The 21,734-nt window shown below is 35.5% G+C and overlaps 2 protein-coding genes across 3 annotated transcripts; one reads left to right on the top strand and one right to left on the bottom strand.

The window, feature by feature from the left end:
* The first annotated feature begins 8,214 nt into the window (after positions 1-8,214).
* Positions 8,215-13,931, top strand: LOC143551692 (uncharacterized). Of its 2 annotated transcripts, none has more exons than XM_077042073.1 (18): positions 8,215-8,279; positions 9,118-9,187; positions 9,260-9,730; positions 10,413-10,598; positions 10,689-10,802; positions 10,869-10,927; positions 11,000-11,062; positions 11,142-11,197; positions 11,295-11,387; positions 11,471-11,554; positions 11,630-11,994; positions 12,086-12,147; positions 12,699-12,768; positions 12,844-12,924; positions 12,999-13,100; positions 13,167-13,291; positions 13,367-13,487; positions 13,568-13,931. In XM_077042073.1, exons 1-18 carry the CDS (start codon positions 8,224-8,226, stop codon positions 13,742-13,744), a joined length of 2,355 nt encoding a protein of 784 aa, XP_076898188.1. In that variant the 5' UTR covers positions 8,215-8,223; the 3' UTR covers positions 13,745-13,931. The 2 variants fall into 2 exon arrangements, with proteins under 2 accessions (XP_076898188.1, XP_076898187.1); XM_077042072.1 differs by having other exon boundaries at positions 11,000-11,066; positions 11,146-11,197.
* Positions 13,932-14,237: 306 nt separating this feature from the next.
* LOC143551689 (two-component response regulator-like PRR73) lies at positions 14,238-20,566 on the bottom strand. The gene is made up of 9 exons (XM_077042070.1): positions 20,367-20,566; positions 18,785-19,204; positions 18,259-18,420; positions 18,039-18,172; positions 17,708-17,869; positions 16,987-17,140; positions 16,083-16,332; positions 15,365-15,986; positions 14,238-14,602 (listed from the first exon to the last, which is right to left on the bottom strand). Exons 2-9 carry the CDS (start codon positions 19,134-19,136, stop codon positions 14,504-14,506), a joined length of 1,935 nt encoding a protein of 644 aa, XP_076898185.1. The 5' UTR covers positions 19,137-19,204; positions 20,367-20,566; the 3' UTR covers positions 14,238-14,503.
* Positions 20,567-21,734: the final 1,168 nt, after the last annotated feature.

The raw sequence follows: 21,734 nt of genomic DNA, 5'->3' as shown, positions 1-21,734 counted from the left end.
TCATCGAGAGTTTGGCGGGGGAGTCTTCGTTTCTCAACCTGGGTATCAGTGGATCCCAGTAGGCGATCATTTACTGCACTTGCCCCAGCTTTGGTAAGTGGGGTAGTGTTCGTAAAATTTACTTCGCTTGCCCCGGCTTCGGTAGCCGGGGTAGTGTTTGTAAAAACTGTGTTGCCGGTATTCCCCCTAGTAGCAGGGGTTATGGTTACCGGAATTTCTCTAACCATCTTTGCAGAAGTTTGAAAAAACTGGAGAAAAATAAAGTTCTAGCTTTATGCACGGATGGCGCCAATGAAGAAACACTAACCGAACCCCAGACAGATTACTGGTAACCTGGGGGTTGGATAGCTGTTTCCCACGAGGGGTTAGACCCTTGGAAGATGGTTCTTCTGATAACCTGCAAAACAGACACCGTGAGCTCGTCACTGAGAAGGGGGGGTTCCTCCTTGTGACCACCCTCCGGCGTGAGAATCAGACTAGATTGCTCTTTAAATATAAAAGTATATTAAGAGATTGCTAGAGCAGATATCAGGTATAATATGATGATAATGTAATAAGATATGTTGTCTTTGATGATCATACCATTTGGGGTATTTATAGCTGAAGGTAGGTTTCCAAGGAGGTATGGCCGGCTGCAACAGTGTTCCTGTTCATCAACAGTAGCCTACGCACGTGCCCTGCTGGTAGTTGGTGGGTAGGCAGCGGCTGATAGCGACCAGGCCTGCTGTATACTATTCCCTTTCCACCAACTGCCGGCTACACACGTGGTATGACAGTAGTTGGTGAGTAGGCAGCGGCTTAATAGTGATACAGTACAGGAGCATGCTGCTCGCCATACTGTATCAGTGAGCTGTCGTATCCCTGATAAGATCTTTCGCCCATACCTCGTCAGGTACAGTGAAAGGTCCTTCAGTATAGACTGGCTTATTTGGGCGGGAGTATTCCCCCTCCCGCCTCTGTGCGGGATTGCTCCCGGCTTTGCTCATTCCTTCAGGTGACACTGAACGAGAGCTAAGTACCTAGTGCGTGTAGCCATGCTGCGCGGGTGGCCTTCCCTCATGGCTTGTATCCGAGGCTGCGGGAACAGGCGGAGTCCACCATGGGAGGCATTTCCTGCGGGACCAGCTTGCATACTGCGCGTAAGGACGTCACTTCTCTGAGCATGGTTGGTCCTGCGGATCCAGTTGGTCTCTGCGCAGACGTCCCTGTTTAAGTTGAGTCTTGCGGGTCCAACTGGGCTCTGCTGGGACCTACCTCTTCACAGGGTTTGCTCATGATGAAATGTGTAGATTTTTAAAGTGGACAGGTCCATGTCTGAAAAGCAAATGTGCAGACGCATGCATAAGAAGTGGATATGACGATGGGGTTTGCAAAAACGATACAGACCTTGTAAACGAAGATGCATGTTATTGTTTGAAACCTTGTTAATTTTACTATGTCTTCAATATGCGGTTAATACATATTGTTGCGATCGATAAAAAACTTCTACATGATACTAATATTTAAGGTTTTTAAAGTTGTCATTTGTATTCTTATTTTTTTTTATCATGCACCCGATTTTGTTGTAATAACTTCACAAAACTGATATGCATAGTGACGGAACCAGAACTATTTAAGCGGGGTCGAAAATATTATTTTTATTTAGTATACAAAAATTTGTTACCAATCAATATATATAAACATAGTAATATAATAAAGTTAAAATGTATATAAAAAATGTATCTATAATTTTTATAGCATATTTTCTTTAACTAAAAAAACTAAAGTAAAAATGGAAAACAACTAAAAAGAAATACGAGAGAAGCACCTATTATAAAATATAAAGCAACATTTGACACTAATATTTATTTTTCGTTGGTAAAAAACTAAATAAACAGATAAGGAAGTAAAAACTTAGAAGTCTGCAGGTTGGGCTTATCTGAATTGGCCCAAGATGTTAACTTTAACCAAAATATAAGACCATCGTACATTTTCTTTCGTCTTCACTTTTTTTAACGGCACCTCCGGCTAACCGGAAACTAAGCCTAAGCCGAATCAAATATACTCTTCTTTTACCTTTCTATCTACACTTCATCTGTGTTTTCCAATAATATAAGGGTCAATCTCTAAAAAAAACCATCACTATTTTGAAACCGCTATTAAGAAAGGTTGGCCGGCCGGAGGGTTAGTTGACCCCCTTGACCCCCCTGTAGTTCCGCCACTGGATATGCGAATCTTGTAATGTGATAAGTTAATAAGTAAGTTTTGCTCATGCGATATAGCGAAAAACATGTACTAATTTTAGCTATAAACAAGGTGATCCATGTAATCAAAAGACGGAGATATCATATCGGCGCAAATTTTTTGTCATTAGTAAATACGTTCATTTTGTTGGAATTAACTGGATCAAGCACACAAACAACACCGATAATTATGTGATAACTCACCACGACTCTTTCAATATAACGAAAACTACACACAAAACAATAATCCTTAACCATCTATTAATACTATAGAAATCTAACTTGCTCACCAAAACTTTTAATTAAACTTAAAATAAGAAACCAAATGAACTAATTAAAATAAACTTTGTCTCTAACACTAAGATATATGTCTACAAACTCCGTTGATCAACTTTAATCTTTAACCTTAATTATTATTTTCCGGTTCTAACCTTTCACTTATAAACCATTACGATTAATTTTTATATTTTGCAAACAATTCGTGTACCCGTTTCAAATATTTTCCAAGGTTTTAAAAATCTAATATTTGTTTAATGCTTTTATTAACTATGCTTGACAAAGTTTTAATGGAGTTATTGATGACGCTTTTATTTTATTAGTTATCCCGGTGGGTGTTGTGCATTTATATGAAGCATGGAAGTGAATTATTATGTAATGATAATATAATTTAATTTTAATTTATTACCATTTAAGATAAAGGACAAAATAAATGCAATAATTTTTTATTTATCTTTAATGATTAACGAATAAAAGTTTGATTATCCGGGGCAACCCAATGGAAAAGACGACCTCATATGTTTGTGATCACAGGCAACAATGGATAGCTCAAGTCTACCATCTTTTGTTTCAGGAAAACATGTCGCCTAAAGATCCACTGACTTTTGTATTGCCACTTCTTGCTGTTGTATTTATGTTAATACGCTTCCCAATGATACGTAAACAAGGTACAATAAAATTGCTTGGGACTGGATTCAAACTTGAGACCATGTAGCATCAAGCCCAAATTTTCATTTTCTCTCCCATAAACTAAGACGCGTTTACCTATCTACCCATTTATGTATTTTTATTTGTGTTACTTAGTTGTCACATATAAAAAATTTACTTGATTTCTTAAAAAAAAAATCTTTAGTTTGGATTGATATATTATTTTAAATTATTTATTTTCCAACAAACTATGGATTCTCACCACTAAGGCTATGTGTAGTGGGCGCCGATTTGGACGAATTTTGGGCACGAAGGGGCGCGAACACCCCCCCCCCCCCCCCGGCGATAAGTGGGCGAAAAGGGGCGGGGTGTTTTTATCGCCTAGAATAAGAAGAAATATTGTTATTATATTATATGTATGTGTGTGTATAAATATGAATATGTATATATGTTGTGTGTGTGTATATATGTATATGTATATGTATACATGTTGTGTGATATATATATATATATATATATATATATATATGTGTATATGTATATGTATATGTATATATGTTGTGTGTGTGTATATATATGTATATGCAAAATGAATCCTATAAACAACCCGAACCAACCGAACCACCCATTCCCTCCTTTCGGTCAATACCATGGTTCGCAAAACCAACCGAACGTGAACTTACAATGGAACCCGATAAACCTAAACCAACCGAGCTATCCGTTTCAATTTCCCGACCCGAACCTAAACATGTACGCCAACCGAGCTATATGTTTTTTTTTTATATTTTTAGTTATGTATTTTTTTGTATTTCTTTCTAATTTTAATGTATTTTTATTTAATTATTGAGTAAAGTGTCATTTTCGTCCTTGTGGTTTGGCAAATAATGCGAATTTAGTCTAAAAAGTTTATTTTTTGCATATGGACCCTCCAAGTTTCCCAGTTTTTGCCAATTACATCCAAATCACTAACCTCGTTAATTTTAATCGTTAAGTTAGGGGTATACATGTCGTTTCACTATTTCTTTATTATAATACTTATTTAAGTGAACTGTGGTTTTCGTCCTTCTGGTTTGTCAAAATATGCAGTTTTAGTCCAGTAGTTTCAAATTTGCAATTTTTTTCCCTACGGTTTTATTTCACTTGCAATTAAACTCGAATTCTCTAATCTCATTAAGTCTGGTCGTTAAACCCATCAGTGTGCCCTTCACGTGAGGTGCAATTTTGTTTCTTCTATTTTCCTTTTTCCCCAAATACACCCTAGCCCGTCACGTGAGGAGGTTGCGAATTAGGACCGAGGTTTATTTGGGGATGAAAACGACAAAACTGATCGTCACATGAGGGGCACGCAAATGGGTTAACAACCATACTTAACGAGGTTAATAAATTCGGGTTTAATTGCAAGTGAAATGAAACTACAATGACGAAAATTAAAAACTTGAAACTATTAGACTAAAACTGCAAATTTGGACAAACCGCAAGGACGAAGGCCGCAGTTCACTGAAATAAGTATTATAATAAAGAAAGAGTAAAAAGACATGTCTACCCCTAATTTAACGAGGTTAGTGATTTGGATGTAATAGGCAAGAACTATGAAACGTGGAGGGTCCATATGCAAAAAATAAACTTTTTGGACTAAATTCGCATTATTTATCAAACCACAAGGACGAAAATGACACTTTACTCTTAATTATTTGAAGAAATTGGTTTTTATTTGATTAGTTTAATTATAAAAAGAAAATAATAAAAAAAATACTGTGGGCCCAATTTGTAGCCCCTACACCATTACACCCCAAAACAAATTCTCACCCCTTGCTGACTGGGCGCCACATGTCACAATTCACCCTCATTTGTAGCCCCTCCACTAGACATAGCCTAAGACCACATGTAGTGGTCACGTTTTCCTCTCAGAACGTGGTCCACAACGAGTTGTACACTGCCCCTCCCTCATATTAGTGCTCGTTTTGGAGGTGCTCGTTGTGTACACAACGAGATGTTGTCTGAGAGAAGTATAAAAAGGTAATGATTGCAAATGGGTTTTGAGGCTTTTTACCATTACACCACGTTTTACAAAACTCCTAATTACTGATTGCGACGCCACGTGTCATATAACCCCTATATTCCCTATATGTTCAGTTTCCACTACTTGTGGTCTAAGTCATCTTTTAATACGTTGATTTTGACCAAATTGCTTCAAAAGTTTAAGAGTTTGTTATATAAACTAATCAACTTAGGCAAAATTCATTACACATATTTTTAAATAATCTGTTTTTTTATTAAACTAGATTTTAATTTTTTTCTTTTTACTAAAATCCATAGGTGAAACATAATTTCACTTAAAAGCATTTACTAAGCACCAACTTTAAGCATCTTAGAAAAACCCTTTTTGACCAATAAAGGTGATGGAGGAGGTGGAGTAATAATAACAATAAACTTAATATGGTAAAATTATATGGTTATCATCAAAACAACATATTATAGATAATAACCAAACAACACAAAACAGTCGTTTTAAAACTTTAATTTGAGTGAAATTAATGTTGTCTTGTATAAAAAATGCAATCACCATCGTCGGTTTTACGAACAATATAATATATTTATTTAGTTTACCAATTTTTTCTCTCTTATAAAATAGGATATTAGATTAACCTTTTGAATGAATCTACAGTAAATGGCACATATTTATTATTATAAGAGAATATTAACATTTAACAGCATCCTCATATCAACCAATGTTGTCTATTTTATCTACTAGAAGTTCACAACTTTGTTATTGATTACTATCTAAGGTGAACACAAATGAATATGGTTGAGAAGTTGGCTAATTAATATATATATATATATATATATATATATATATATATCAATCAAGTTACGGTTAATCATCATCACCAACATAACCAAAATTATTGTAATCAGCTTTTAAATTTTTTGGTTATAATAAAAGACGGTTTATACATATATTGTTCGTTAATTATCTTTTATCAATCTTGAAGGACAGATTCTTGTTATTGAGTAAAAAAACAAAATTTAAAGTTATAATGAAATATTCTCATTATTTTCCGTTTTATGATAGAACATTCTATTTTGAGTAAACTGCAGTTTCCGCTCATGTGGTATGTCTAAATCTGCGGTTTTAGTCAAATAGTTCAAAACCTGCAATTTTCGTCCATGTGGTTTTATTTCACTTGCAATTAAACCCGACCTCACTAATCCCGTTAAGTCTGGTCGTTAAACCCATCATCGTGTCCCTTACATGAGGGGTAGTTTTGTCATTTTTTCTCCCCAAATACACCTTAGCCCCTCACGCGAGGGGGCTTGCAAATTTGGGATTAAAAAAGACAAAATTACACCTCACGTGAGCGGCACTCTGATAGGTTCAACGACCAGACTTAACGGGGTTAGTGAGGTCGGGTTTAATTGCAAGTGAAATAAAACCACATGGACGAAAATCTCATATTTAAAACTATTTGACTAAAACCGCAGATTTGGACAAAACAAATGGAAGAAAACCACAGTTTAGTCTTCTATTTTTAATTTTATTTTTTAGTATTTCATATTAGTTACTCTTAGCAAACTAAATTTGGAGTTGGAGCTCGGCTAACAAAAAGTTGTAGGTAAATAGTTTATTATTTATTTTAAAATTAATAAAAAGAAGTATTTTATTCTTTTTATAAAAGCAAAATTTAAAAACATGTTCAAATGTTCAATATGAGTCAAAAGAAGTGAGCTAACGAGCTTTTATATGTAGATTACAATTTATAAACAATAAAAAAATTATGTTTCTTAAACATCCCTATAGTTATCATACATTATAATATACACCATCTTTTTAATTATATCACCATGTATAAAGTGAAACCAGAGTTTTCATAAATAAAAAAACTTTATTTTTTATCAGTGTAATACATGTAAGTGGCAAAAATAATGAAGGGATATCCAAAATGAAAACCTTTGCAAAATATGTCATCCTAAATTATGAATCTCCTTATTATAAGTTAGGATTATGATTACACTTTTCAATTAATGTTTTAAACTTATTCATTAAAAAAAATATATATAGAAGAGGTAAATAGAGAGGAAAGTAGTAGACTAGTAGTATGTGTACAAGAGAGAACAAAAATTATCATGTGTTAAGTGTGGCTAATTAATAAAATTTATAAATATCGTTGAATTATTATAAACCCATAAACAATCACTAAAACCACTTGTTGTGGGACTTTAACGCCCTGTTCTTGAGTTTTTTTAAATGATGGAAAGGAAAGGAAAACTAAGGATAGTTAAAAAATAAGTGTTCTTGAGTTTTTTTTAGGATGGAAAGGAAAGGAGTAGGAGGAGTTAGGAGGGATTACATTAATGTATTTTCCTAATAAGTTATCCTCCAAAAAATGGGATGATTACTAAGGATAACTATTTTTTAACATAGTTATCCTTTCCTTTCCTCTAATTTCCTTCAAACTCAAGAACACACCTAATTAAAAAAATTTTCCTTCCCTTCCCTTCCCTTTCTTATCATTCTCTCTCCTTTCATTTTATTTCCTTTGTTAAAAAACTCAACAACAAGGCGTAATAGAAGCAACAAAAGCGATGTGACATGGTAACGAGTTTTTAACACATCAAGTCGTGGTGTTAAGGTTTAAACGGTTAATAAGAAAACAATAAGACTTTAAACCATTACGTGGTATTAAATAAATTAATTAGTTAAAACCTTATTGTTAACGAACATTGGCATGACATTTTAATTTGACGTTTTAAGCCCATAAAAATAAATAACGTAACTAATTACTTAATTAGTGACACATGTTATCTTGATAGTTGATACCAGTAATAATAATAACAATAATAATAATATCCTGAAAACTTATAAACCCAAGTCAACACAGACATAAACGAAGTGAAAATGAGGTTTCTTTATCTATAGATCTGAAGAAATAATGTTGCACATGATAATCACGTGATCTTCTCCACCGTATTATTATTATATCTGCAATTGATCAAACCAAACCACCGACTGACTGATTGACTGTACTTGCTACACTCACCACCACCACCACCAAGTTAACATCAATTCAATCCGATAATGAAGGCTAAGCCACAAATCTTGAATAACCCACTTGTTGCTTTTGAACATAAGAGGTATTATTATTATTATTATTATTATTATTAGTCGATTCAGTTTCAAACCCCTTTCTTTTAGGGTTTTTAATTTCACCCTTTTTTCAATGTTTAATACTTTTTGATCTTTAATTACATTTTTAATTTAAGGGTTTTTGGTTAATTAGGTTTCTGATGATTAATGCTAATTGGGTTTGTTAAAGATCAGATTTTTATTGGTGGGATTTTGAATCTTGTTATTGGAATCTCTTTTTTTTTAAGATGAAAAAGTCACATTTAGTCTTTTTGTAGTCACACTTTTTCTTTATTAATATTATTAGACCATGTGTATCTAAGGGTTATGCTTCACGTGGCACCCAGTCAGATGGCGCCCAGCCAGAGTTATGGTTTTGTATAAAAAACAAGTGTAGTCATAAAGTTGGCATAACTTGGAGGGGGGCGGTGTTTCCAGAGTTATACCCTTGTGTTTTCAGCATTGTATATAAAACGCTTGGAAATTTGGCTTCAACATAACGCGGGGGGGGGGGGGGGGGGGGTGTACCCCCCGCGTTATGGCTCAAAACGCAGGTGGCAAAGCCACCACTACACATGGTCTTAGAGCTAAATAAAATTTGGACCAAAAAGTTTCATTAGAAAATAATATTGCAGATTAGGAAATGGAAAAACTGGTTTGTAGATCAATTCGTAAGTCGACCCTAATTGACTAAACCGAACCAGTTTTGATCATGCATTGACTAAACCGGTCTGATTTCGGCCCATTAACCGATTTGTACACCTCTATGATAGAAGAACTTAGAGTTAGAAATGTGATTAGTGATTGCGTATTTGACTGGAAACTAATGAAAATATTATTGGACAGAGACGCGTATGGTTTTGCAGTGAGACCGCAACATGTACAAAGATACCATGAATATTCAAATATCTACAAGGTATAATGTTTTCATTAGATGAAAATGTTATAATGCAAAATGTGGTAATTTGTAATATTTTCGTGGTTTTAGGAGGAAGAGGAGGAGCGGTCGGATAGGTGGAAGAACTTTCTAGAACGCCCGTCAGAGTTTGCTCAGTTGCCTGTAACTGACTCGGCTTCACTTGAGGGTGACTCTGAGAAGGTTCCGGAAGCTTCTGAGGATGTTGCTTCTGAAACGAGTCATCGGGCCCAGATATGGGCTCAGATTAGGCCGTCTCTACGGGCCATTGAGAATATGATGAATGCACGTGTCAAGAAAAAGGTTAGTGTGACAAAAAACGAGCAAGATACTGGAGCGGAAGAGGATTCTGAGGATGAGTTTTATGATTTGGATAGGGCGGAATCAGACTCGATTCCCGAGGCCCCGTCAAGTGTCGGTGTCGGTGTCCCAGCGCCAGGTGGCACTAGTGATCCAGCTGCCTCGCTGGAATCTTCAATTTTATGGAAACAGGAGTTGGAGTTTCTTGTTCAAGGGGGGGTACCAATGGCTCTTAGAGGAGAGGTATTTCAGTTTTTTCGGTTTTCACAATGAGTTCAGTTTGGTTTTGTTTTTTTCGCTTCTGCCGCTCGGGCATAAAATTTTTTGGTTGATAAAAATGACCCAAAATAATGTACTTGGGCTTGAAACTTTTGGGTCGAAAAGAATGACCGAAAATAATGAATTTGGGCCTGAAACTTTAGGCTTGAAATTTTTGGGTTGAAAAAAGTGACCCAAAATAATGAATTTGGGCGTGAAACTTTAGGCTTGTAATTTTTAGGATGAAACAATGACCCAAAATAATAAATTTGGGCCCGAAACTTTGGGCTTGATATTTTTAAGTCGAAAAAAGTGATCCAAGATATTGAATTTCGTCCTGAAACTTTGGGTCTAAATTTTTTTTCTTCATTAATGATTAATTGATTATTTCACATTTGAGCCTAAAATATTTTGTCTACAACATTTATTAATTTTTATAAGTTACTTAACAAGTTAACATTAAAAATTTCATTAACAAAAGTTTATTTTTTTTCGGTTTTTACAGGTTCGGTTTGCTTTTTTTGGTACATGTAAAACCGAAACCGAACAAAAAATTCGGTTTCTGAATAAATACAAAACCAAATAATCGGTTTTAGGTTGTGTTTGGTTATTTCAGTTTCATGCATATCCCTATATTCTAGATATAATTAACCATGTGTAATTGCAGCTTTGGCAAGCTTTCGTGGGTGTGAAGGCTTGGCACATCAAGAATTATTATCAGAGTCTTTTACTCTCTGACAATAAGAAGGATAACAGTATTGACCATCAAAAGTCAGAAGTAGATGAAGCAAATAGTAAGTCAACGGTTGACCCTGTAGACGTGCCCGAAAAATGGAAATTGCAGATTGAGAAGGTTATCAGTTATCACCTAAATGTTTTCACTTTAGCATAAGCCTATTTAACTATAATCATATCTTCTAATCATACAAATTGAATTTTACAGGATTTACCTAGGACTTTTCCAGGTCATCCTGCTCTGGACGAGGGTGGTAGAAACGCTTTGAGACGTTTACTCACAGCATACGCTCACCATAATCCCTCTGTCGGTTACTGCCAGGTCAGCATTTGACTCATTTGACCAGCAGTCAAATAGTATAATGCTAATGTGTTGGATTGCTTGCAGGCCATGAATTTCTTTGCGGGCTTATTATTGCTTCTAATGCCAGAAGAAAACGCCTTTTGGTGGGTTTTATATTTTAATTTTGGTAAATGTTTTTAAGATTCTGAAATGCTCATATTGCATTTCTTTATCAGGGCCTTATTAGGTATTCTTGATGATTATTTTGAGGGCTATTATTCTGAGGAAATGATCGAGTCGCAAGTAAATCATAATATCTTTTCCTTAAATTACATTTGATTAAAAGTGGACCTGTTTTATATCGAAAGCGGACACGTTTCAGGTTGATCAACTTGTTTTTGAGGAGCTGGTGCGTGAAAGATTTCCTAAATTAGGTTCGTTTTCATACAGCATATGTTATTAGTTTTCATTTTAACACAATATATATTTCCTAATTTCTGATGTATCTTGTTTTCTTTTAATCTAATGCAGTTAACCATCTAGATTACCTAGGAGTCCAAATAGCCTGGGTTTCCGGGCCATGGTTCCTTTCAATATTTATGAATATGCTTCCTTGGGAAAGTGGTCAGGATCTTTACTAACATTTTTATTATTCATAACAAGTCTAAATATTTATTCTTAATTCATATTCTTATTATGAATTTCAGTTCTTCGTGTGTGGGATGTATTGTTATTTCAAGGAAACCGTGTGATGCTCTTTCGAACCGCGCTTGCGTTAATGGAGTTATATGGTAGTTACAAGTGTAAATATATTTATTTTTGACCATTCTAGAAGTTGAAATTTAAGTTTGTTTAGTTTTGTGTAGGACCTGCATTAGTGACAACAAAAGATGCTGGAGATGCGGTTACACTGCTGCAGTCGTTAGCAGGGTCAACGTTTGACAGTAGTCAACTTGTGTTGACCGCTTGCATGGGTTATCAAAATGTCAACGAGGAGCGGTTACTAGAGTTACGAAACAAACATCGTCCGGCTGTTGAAGCTGCTCTTGAGGAAAGAACAAAGGGATTGAAAATGTGGCGGGATTCATCCAAACTTCTTGGTTTTAAAGATAATAAAACAGAAAATAAAATAGTGAACGGTGAATTGTCAAGAATGAGTTCTGTATCTTCTAGTGTGGATGAGCTGTCAGGGGACACGGAGGTTAATTATGTACCTGATGTTCAAGAACAGGTATAGATCAGTGGTTTTTTCATATTCAAGAGTCTGTTAATATCTATTTAATGTATTGTACATTTATATAATTTAAAATTGTTATTTATAGTTGGCACGGTTGAAGAATGAGCTATGTCAAGTACTAGAGGAAAAAAGATCTGCCATAATCAGGTAAATATATTACTAATTTGTACATTTATACATGCATTATGTATCTTATTTTGCCGAGTCGAGCCGAGCTGATCTCCAGCTCCAGCTCCAGCTCATTTAACTTACGAGAGCTCCAGCTTGAGTTCTTTTCTAAAGCCCAAGTTTGGCTTGTGAGTAGCTTTTCAAGCTTGGCTCTTTTATTATTTATTATTTAGTTTATATACATTTATAATTTATTTTTTATATATACTCTATTAGTTTTTTTTGTGTAGAACATAGTATAATCAGTTAAGTTATTTGTATCAAAAAATTATATATAATAATAGTTATTATATAAATATAGATTTAATATAGCAAAAGAAAATCAGATATATAACAGGCTAGCCAGCTTGAGCTCTGGCTCATTTATTGAACAAGCTTATTTTTAAGCTCGAGCTCGTTTAAGCTCGGGTTGATTTGAGCTTTTAGCGAGTGAATCTCGAGTACATCATTAGCGGCTTGGCTACTTTTGAGAGATTTTATAGTGGTCCCCACAAGTTTTCCCAATGTTTTTATAATTTGTTTCCCCTCAGAGCTGAAGAGTTGGAAGCTGCCTTAATGGAGATAGTCAAGCAGGATAACCGTCGTGAATTAAGTGCAAAGGTATGCTACAAGAACTTTTACCAACGACCCTAAATTATTAAAATAAATTAACAAAAAATATAATAATTTTATTAGGTTGAGCAATTAGAAAGGGATGTTGCTGAACTAAAACAAGCCCTTGCTGAGAAACAGGAACAAGAGAACGCCATGCTTCAGGTATTTTATTTGATTATTATTCAAGCAATACAACTTTTCATGGTAATGACATAATATTTGTCATTGTAATAAAGGTTTTGATGCGGGTAGAGCAAGAACAAAAGGTGACGGAAGATGCCCGCAGATATGCTGAGCAAGATGCTGCAGCTCAGAGATATGCCATTGAAGTGCTTCAGGTAAATATTAATACTTAAGAGATTAAAAAAAATGAATACGTGTTTTAAATTTTTTGGTTTATTCAGGAGAAATATGAAACCGCAACCACCTCCCTTGCTGAGATGGAGAAGAGAGCGGTTATGGCAGAATCGATGTTGGAGGCAACCTTGCAATATCAATCTGGTCAAACTAAAGCACAACCTTCTCCAAGGTATAACCTTAAAGCTGTCTAAACGGGTGGGTCGGGTCAGCCCGATAACATTTTTTTTTTTGTATTTGGTGGTAGATCTACAAAACAAGATTCTTCAGTAATAAGAACAAGTCAAGAGCTTTCACCAGAAATACCTGCAAGAAAGATTAGTTTGTTATCTATACCGTTTGGGCTCGGGTGGCGTGACAAGAACAAGGTTAATGACTTAATTCTCACTTTCTAGGTTGCAACGCGTTAACCAATATAGCGGTTTTTAAATTTGAATGATAATTACAGGCGGATGTAAAGGCTACAACAAGTGAGGAACAAAGCCCGAAACTTGTGGAAAAACATCAGGAGAAGCCGACAGAAGAGCAGGCTAATAATAAGGTTATTGGAGATGAACAAAATGTGAAAGATAACGAGAATGGTGATCAAATGGAGAATGTGTCTTTGGTTGATGATGATAAGTAGTTGAAAGTGTGCATGAAAGTTGAGGAAATCTTGGTTATAAGAGAGAAGAATTATAGATTGGCAGTATTTTTTTGTTTTCTTTGATACAATTTCGATAACTTATATATATAGATCAATAGCAATTTGTTTGTTTAGATATTAATAAAACCTTAGTTTGTTTGATGAAAAGTGTAAAAAGAAATTTGGGTGTTATGGTGTTATATTGGTAATTTTCATTAGTTTCGGGCAAATTCTTTAGGTTTTAAGAAAGTGAAGGAGAATCTGAATCCATTGTCTGTTGTCACTTTTAGGGTAAAAATTAAAAGGAAGATAACAAAAGAACCCTCTAAACCCGAAACATTTGAGGTGATTACAAGACCGGGTTTGGGTAATGCGCATACCAACGAGAAAATTTAACCATGTAATCGGGGAGCATGATACGCATCTGCGTACTCCATGTGTATTAAAGGATCATTCGCACCAAAGTGTCAAATCATGATTGAACAACTATATATAACTGCATAAAGAGTCTCTTTAAAGTCAGATAAAATAAGTACAACCAAATTAAAATTAAACTTACAAATCAGACAATTCTTTATTAGGCATAGGGTTCCTTTTCCCATTTAGGATCAAACCAAAGACCTTATAAAACAGAAACTTACAACACCAATGAGGGAAGTATGCACTTTTTCTTCTTTCTGAAGAGTCCTTCATGGAAAATGTTCCCTTCATATCTACACATATCATCTTCATATACATATTCCATATTCCAAATAAACGTCACAAATCCGCATCCTTCCCGTTCACCCCTTGTTTTACAAACTGCCCACGGACTCGCGGTCTCTGTTCCGCCAGCTTCTTCCTGCTCTGGTACCGCACCTTCACAAGAAATTATTATTATTATTATTAAAAAAGATTTTACCTTTTTAACAATATTTTCAGAACCGGACCAGATAACAGAACGGTCACCTTAATGGTTCACTGATCGGACTGGGATCTAAGAACTAGATGATGTCATAACTAATATAAAAATTGAAAGTATTTAAGAGCCCCAAAATATTTTCAAGAATTCATAGCGGTCAATCATTTTATTTATTTATTGAAGGATAGTTATGTCATTTATTATATGCAACTTTGTGATTACATATGTGTAATAACTAATAACCAATTTAAATATATGTAATCATATAATTGCATATGATAAATGACAAAACTGACCTCAAATAATATTAAATATATAAATGAAATATATATAATGATATATTGTTATGAGTTTTTTAAAGTTCTTAATCATTTTGTTTTATATATGAGTAACAAAATAAAAAAGTACTTTATGTTCTGGTGTGAGTTTACAACTTTACTAAATATTAAGACAAAAATAAATAAAATAGGAAGTCTAAGTATTTTGAAGAATAAAACGAAAAAGAAAAACAATTGTAATTCTGGTCCGACACCCAGTCCAGTTCAACCGGTTCACCAGTCAAAACTATAACCGGCCGGTTCAAATGAAAAACGGTTAAATAGGCTTAACCGGACCAGCTCCGTGCCCAGTTCCGGTCCGGTCATGAAAACAGTGTCCTTTTATCATAGAATTTGTGAAGGGGCAAGATGGTCTTTTATAGAGGCATATTAAATGAATACCTTTTTCTCAAGGCATCTTTCTTTCCTCTTTTGGCGGAACTTATTAAGTGCGGCTTCTCTTTGAGCTAGCCGGTCATGATCAACACCACTCGCGCTTCCACTTCCTCTTAAATGTCCAGTTTTACCCTTGTCAGCAACTCCATTATCACCTCCTTCAGCTACAGTACCATCATTTTCTCCATTACTCTTACTATTACTTCTTCCTGATCCACTCCCATAATTAGCAGCATTTCCCTCAGCCGGTGCAGTCAAACCATTAGACATTATGTTTCTAGAAGATTCCCCATCCTGGTTAACCAACTCTTTCTGCTGCTGTTGTGCCTTGTGCATATGGTGGTGGTGATGGTGGTGATAGTGGTGGTGATGGTGGCGGACTTGATACTGTCCCGCCTTGTCACTTTCAGGAGGAATTATTGCTTTGTCATCCAATGCCTTGTTGGTGCTCGACCCCATATCGTTGTTATGAGTGCTACTGCCATTAGATCCTAGATTCGGGGTCCCATTTGAGTTAGATAAGTTGTTCACGGGTTTTGCTGCTTCTGAACTAATTGTTATATCTACTGGTGAACAGCTGCCTACATTTGCTGTTTGTGCTTGATTCGCGTTCGATGCAGTGTTATACCTGTATGCCAACACGCATAAGAGATTCAGAATAAACAGACTGACTGACTAACTAGCTAACCAACTAACTGACTGACTGGCTCGGTAAGAATAATACCTGGAGAAAGCTGAAAGGTCGGACTGTTTTAAAACATTTCTCTTATGGGTGCTGGTATCGGTATCTTCTAAATCAAGTGGTCTTTTCAAACTGAGTTCAAGGGCGGGTGAGCCCTTACCGTTTAGGGATTCATTTGCTTTAGTGACCATAATACTATTAGTAGGTTTGGTCCTTGGTTCACTCGCTTCTTTCAAGTTTGACTCGTTGACTTTTTCTGGATTTCTGGGAACTCCTATTTCCAAATCTTTCCCTGTTGCAATTGCATATGTGATATCTTTTTAGGGATTTTACAGCGATTTGTATTATTTACATGTTCAATACTGTTTAATCTCTCACTTTAAAAGTTTATTATCTTTACACTTTATATTTTTCATAAATATGTCATATAATAAGTTTTTTTTTAATATGAACCACATCATATTAAAAAAAAGTTTAGGATGGTCAAGAACGATATTCGATTGAGTCAGTTCAAAAAGTAATAAAAAACATAGTGAAGATTGTTGGAAAATTTGTTGTAAAAAATTCAAGTCAATTAAAAAAGCAATAAAGTAACTATGTAAAAAATGGAAAAAGGAACTACAAAAAAAGAGCAGTAGAAAAATGAGTGAAATAAAAATATTAATGCATTTAAAAATGGGAAAAATGTTCATATTATGAATTGCTTTTTATAAAATATGTTAAAATGGATTTATTATTTTGATTACTTTAGAGGGAAACATGTGATATTTAGAACTTGATTTGGATATATATAATAATTGGTAAGCTTTGTAAGGATATATTTATAGACATAGAATTTGGTTTAGATATATATGATATTTGCAAGTTTTGTAGTGATATATAAGAAAATTTCCCTAAAAACAAATATGACACATTTGATTCCAACAAAAAAGCACCTATGTGTTACCTAATTTATCATCGTCTCCATCATGCTCTCTTGTGTTGACTTTATCTGGTCTTGCATGGATAACCTGGGCACAAGTGCTATCCGGGCCCCCCGTTAATTGGTCCCACGAATACTTTGTGTTTTCAACTTCTATTGCTTTTTTTGTCCAAGAACTCTATATAACCAAGAATATATATACATATATTAGTGGTCTCACTTTACAGTATTGATGTCTAATTTTGATAAAAAAAAATATAAAAATAATGGTTACTGTTGGATAAAACCAACCAACTTTTAACAATTTACAGGTTTAGTAACTTTTTCTCTGCAGTAGTTGTATAACCTTAACTTTTTATCGACTTGCTGAAAATGCCATTTGACCTGTTAAACAAGTTAAATGCTCTTATATGGACTCCAGATGTACAAAAAAGATACATGTTGAAAGTTTTATCCAACATTAACCTATGTATAAAAGTTTTCACCATAAGCATTTTAACGGTTCAACATGTCAAAATGGCATTTTCAACAAGTCCAAAAATAAGCCAAATGATATAAACACTGCAAATATAAGAATTTAAGGTGATTATCAGTTAAAAGGTTGAGAGTTGGTTAGTATCCAACATTAACCCTAAAAATATTCTACATGTAAGATTGTCTATCATATAGAACACTGGAAATAACACTGAGATTTTGACTTTGTGAAGAAACGCACACATACACCCCTCCATTGCTTGATATTTACCTGAGTGCCACTTCCATCATCACTTCCATCCTTAGCGGTCAAGCCTATGCTCCTGTCATCATCCTCATCACTGCCATCACTCTCATCATCAGATACTTCAATTCTTCTCGGCTTTGTAGGTTTATGCGCACCGACACCACTCTCACTCTCACTACCGCTAGACTGATTAAAACACGAAAAAAATTAATGCAAAAAAGAAAATAACTCCTTTAGTTTCTTTATGTGTTTTGGGAAATGAAGTAGCACAAAACACTGACATTCTACTCCACCAAATCAACTCTAAACAAACCTGAAGCCAAAGTCCAAAAGCATAATAACTAAATTAACTCACACTGTGACATTTCCTCCACACATGCTGCCAGAGGTTTTTAAGCTCATTCTTTCGAATGGGTTTGACTAAAAAGTCAACTGCACCTTTGGATAAACAATTAAAGACTATACCCATAGAGTCATCAGATGACATCACTGCACATAAAATATATTAGGTGTAGCAATTGAACGTATAATACATAACAGCTTATATCTCTTATGAAAACAAAATTGGTACTTACTGATCACTGGAATGTTTTTGCGAGGTATGAGGTTCATGATCTTGGTCAAAAGACCTATTCCTGATAGATATGGCATAACCATCTCGGTTAAAACTAGATCAATCTGTTTGTTGAGATCAATCAGTACTTTCCATGCTTCTAGACCGTTTGCCACTGCAGTAACTGCAATGGAGTGACTCGTACGAGGTGAATAAATTGTTCAAAAATATAATATTATGTAATTTCTTGGAAGATTGTTCTCCATTGAATGATACTGATGTAAACTATGTCTTTAAGAGCTAATCTCATTAAATATACTATGTGATTTTCTAATTACTTGTTTCAAGTGGAATGTACTATTTAGCTCATCAGAATCAATGGTATCACATAACAAAAATCAGATGAAAGGACTTATAAAACAAAATGTCAAAAAAAAAAAACACTTTCTAAGTTGTACCATCAGTGTGTATGAGTTTGTTGACTACTAAAAAGGTGAATATTCAACAATATGAGCTGGAATAATATATGGAATATAACAGTTACAGACCTTCATAGCTGCAATTACGTAACAGGGCACTAACAACATGACGAGTCGAGTCATCATCTTCCACAAGCAGAACTTTGAGAGATCTAAGAGGCAGAAACCTCTCCCATTGTATCACAGGCCCTTGAGGCTGTTGATGCTGTCGTTTAACAGCATCCTGTGATTTCACCAACTCTATTTGCCTACCACCATTTACATCCTCATTAATCCTTGACTCATCTTCCTCAGACAACATTTGACCATTTGTTCCAGCTCCATCTCTCACTTCCTTCTGCTCCTTTCGGTTATTATGGTGATTGAGCTCTGCAGAACTGTAAGTTGCCGGGATACTAGTGCTCGCCCCGACACTCCTCATCAACCAGATTGAAATGAAACAATTAAGAAATGTCTTCAATTATTCTTATCCTTTCCATTTCATAAGTTCTACAAAGAGGAAGTATAATCAAACAGGTTAACCATACCATCATACCAACCCTAAATATCTAAAAACAGATGAGATTCATACGTAGGGTTGTAAACAAATAGAACGTTTGACTGACTGTTTTGAGGGAAGTTCGTTAATGTTCGTTCGAACACAAACAAGGAATATCATTTGATTAACTTAATGAACGAACATTAACAGAGGCCGTGTTCGTTCACATGTGTTCGTGACTATTCGATAATGTGTTCATTTACGTCCGTTTATGTTCGTTAATGTTTGCTTGTCTATGTTTGTTCAATAAAGGTTTTTGATATTTTTAATGACTTTTATAATCTTATCATATAGATTTAAGCATTATTATTAACTATAAAACAGAAATATATGAGTATTATGTGATTAATCTATATGTAAAATTAAAATATAAATATAATCTCCTTGATGAACGAACATGAACAACTATGCCTAGTAAATCCCACAAATAGCAAAGCTATTGTTAGGGTCCGAGGAGCGTGAGATGTACGCAAACCTTACCTCTATCCCTGGGAATAGAGAGGTTGCTTCTAGAGAAACCAAACCCCCTGGCACCATAATATACAGCGAACAAACATACATAACTAAAACTACAGAAATAGAAAGCTACCAGCCTACCAGTAACAAAAGAAGTAATGAAAGAGAAACATAATAAAATAAAAACAAATATAACATCATAAACAACATATGAACACATAAACAAGAAGACAATCACTTGCAAAGTCCACCTAAACTTAAGGGAGAAACTAAGCCCCTAAGACACCAAAGTACCGTCCCCTAAAAATCCTTAGCCTTCATCCTACGTCTCCACAAACTCATATCCTCATATAGGTCCAACTCTAGCAAATTCTTCCTAACACGCTCTTAATTTTGTCTAACGAACGAACATGAACAAGGCCTCGTCCTCTCATTAGGTTCGTTTACAGCCTATTCATACATAATTCAATACAGAGCTACACAAATCCACCAAACACACACATCTCCATCCAGATCTTAATATCTTATCTAAATTAGACTAGCATAATCTCAATCTCAACACATAATAAAACATATTAACATCAAATTATCACACCAAAATCACTATCAAACCTCATCCTACTTTCGATTATAACCTAATTAACCATAAACACTTACATTCACACGAACAATATCAACAACACGTCAGTAAACTCCGTCAACTCATCTGCAAATCAGCAACCGCATACACAAATTCTTCAATTATAAACCGAATCGACGGAACAATTAACAAATAGAGTCGAATTGAGCGAAATCGTATCTAAAGCGTAAATCTAGGGTTCGTAAAAGACGTTAACGATCTACTGGTTGATAAACAACGAGACGCGGATATTATATTCCTTGTGATGACATGGAGTTAATGAGGGCCTAAAATGTGCCATGTCATCAGCCACGTCAGCCTACATGTCAGAACGGAATGTGATGACGTGGTAACAAGATCAATATACGGGCTGAGGCGGATCGCGGATCTTTAAAGATCCGGTTTTAGAGGACACGTGGTGCGATGTGAGATGAGTTAAAGGTATTTGTTGAGCTGAAATGACGGAAGTGGCCCTAAGTGAAATTGGAATGACGAGACTGCCCTTGACATGTCAGCAAGAAAATATCTGGAGCAACTTGGCTACGGTGTGGCCGGTGTATGGGAAGTATGATGCAGCCGACCATTAAGAAGCTGGCACGTGTAAGCAAGTTGCAGTTTATGGATCAGTTCATCAGTTTACTTCTTGTTTGTTTTGTCTAACATTTCTACTTTTTGAAAATATTATTATAAGTTGGTTTTTATTTTTTAAGGTATAGACAAGGTTGTAAAAGTCGCTAGGCGGACCCTAGGCGGTCGACTGGGGAGTTGGGAGTACTCGGTCTTAGTCAGTGAGTACTCGGCCTTAGTCGGAGAGTACTCGGGGATGGCTCACCGAGAACTCGGCCTAGGCGGGGCTTACTCGGGGATTACTCGTTGAGTACTCGGCGCTTAGACGCGATTTTTATAACCATGGGTATAGATATGTTTTAAAAATATTGGTAGGAAACCACAGTTACGAACTTAAGATTTTTTTTATACTGATTTGCTTTCAACTATCATTTCTAACCCCTAATATACCTTATGCTAAGGGTAATGGGGCTTGATTGAGCCCCAAGTGATCCAATCAAAACCCGACACGTATGCGATGAAACATACACACAGATCACACCACCACCACCGACCACCGGACCACCACCACATATCACGCCACCACCGATCACCGGACCACCACCACCACCACAGATCACACCACCACCACCGATCACCGGACCACCACCACCACCACAGATCACACCACCACCGACTCCTCTCTCTCTCTCTCTCTCAAAAACCCAACATACACACACTCCTCTCTCTCTCTCTCTCTCAAGTTTGAATAAAAAACCCTCTCTCTCTCTTTTGCGCCCCGCGGTCACAGCCACGCCGGACCACCGCGCCCCCAACCACATGAGGGGTGTAGCGGTGTT

Source organism: Bidens hawaiensis, unplaced genomic scaffold, assembly GCF_021521415.1.
Source record: "Bidens hawaiensis isolate Kalapana, Puna unplaced genomic scaffold, B.hawaiensis_p1.1 tig00016560_1, whole genome shotgun sequence".
NCBI classification, from domain to species: domain Eukaryota; kingdom Viridiplantae; phylum Streptophyta; class Magnoliopsida; order Asterales; family Asteraceae; genus Bidens; species Bidens hawaiensis.
Note: the sequence above shows the minus strand (reverse complement) of the source record. Positions and strands in the feature narration are given on the sequence as shown.

Excerpts from the sequence above, each read along its gene's own strand:
- LOC143551689 (XM_077042070.1), bottom strand. The coding sequence starts at position 19,136 with ATGAGGAGTGTCGGGGCGAGCACTAGTATCCCGGCAACTTACAGTTCT. Across the intron at positions 18,173-18,258 it reads CAAAAACATTCCAGTGATCA|TGATGTCATCTGATGACTCT; the intron begins GTAAGTACCAAT and ends TTTTATGTGCAG. Across the intron at positions 16,333-16,986 it reads TGGAGACGATGATAAATTAG|GGAAAGATTTGGAAATAGGA; the intron begins GTAACACATAGG and ends CAATTGCAACAG.
- LOC143551692 (XM_077042073.1), top strand. The coding sequence starts at position 8,224 with ATGAAGGCTAAGCCACAAATCTTGAATAACCCACTTGTTGCTTTTGAA. Across the intron at positions 10,928-10,999 it reads CCAGAAGAAAACGCCTTTTG|GGCCTTATTAGGTATTCTTG; the intron begins GTGGGTTTTATA and ends TTTCTTTATCAG. Across the intron at positions 12,769-12,843 it reads GTCGTGAATTAAGTGCAAAG|GTTGAGCAATTAGAAAGGGA; the intron begins GTATGCTACAAG and ends TAATTTTATTAG.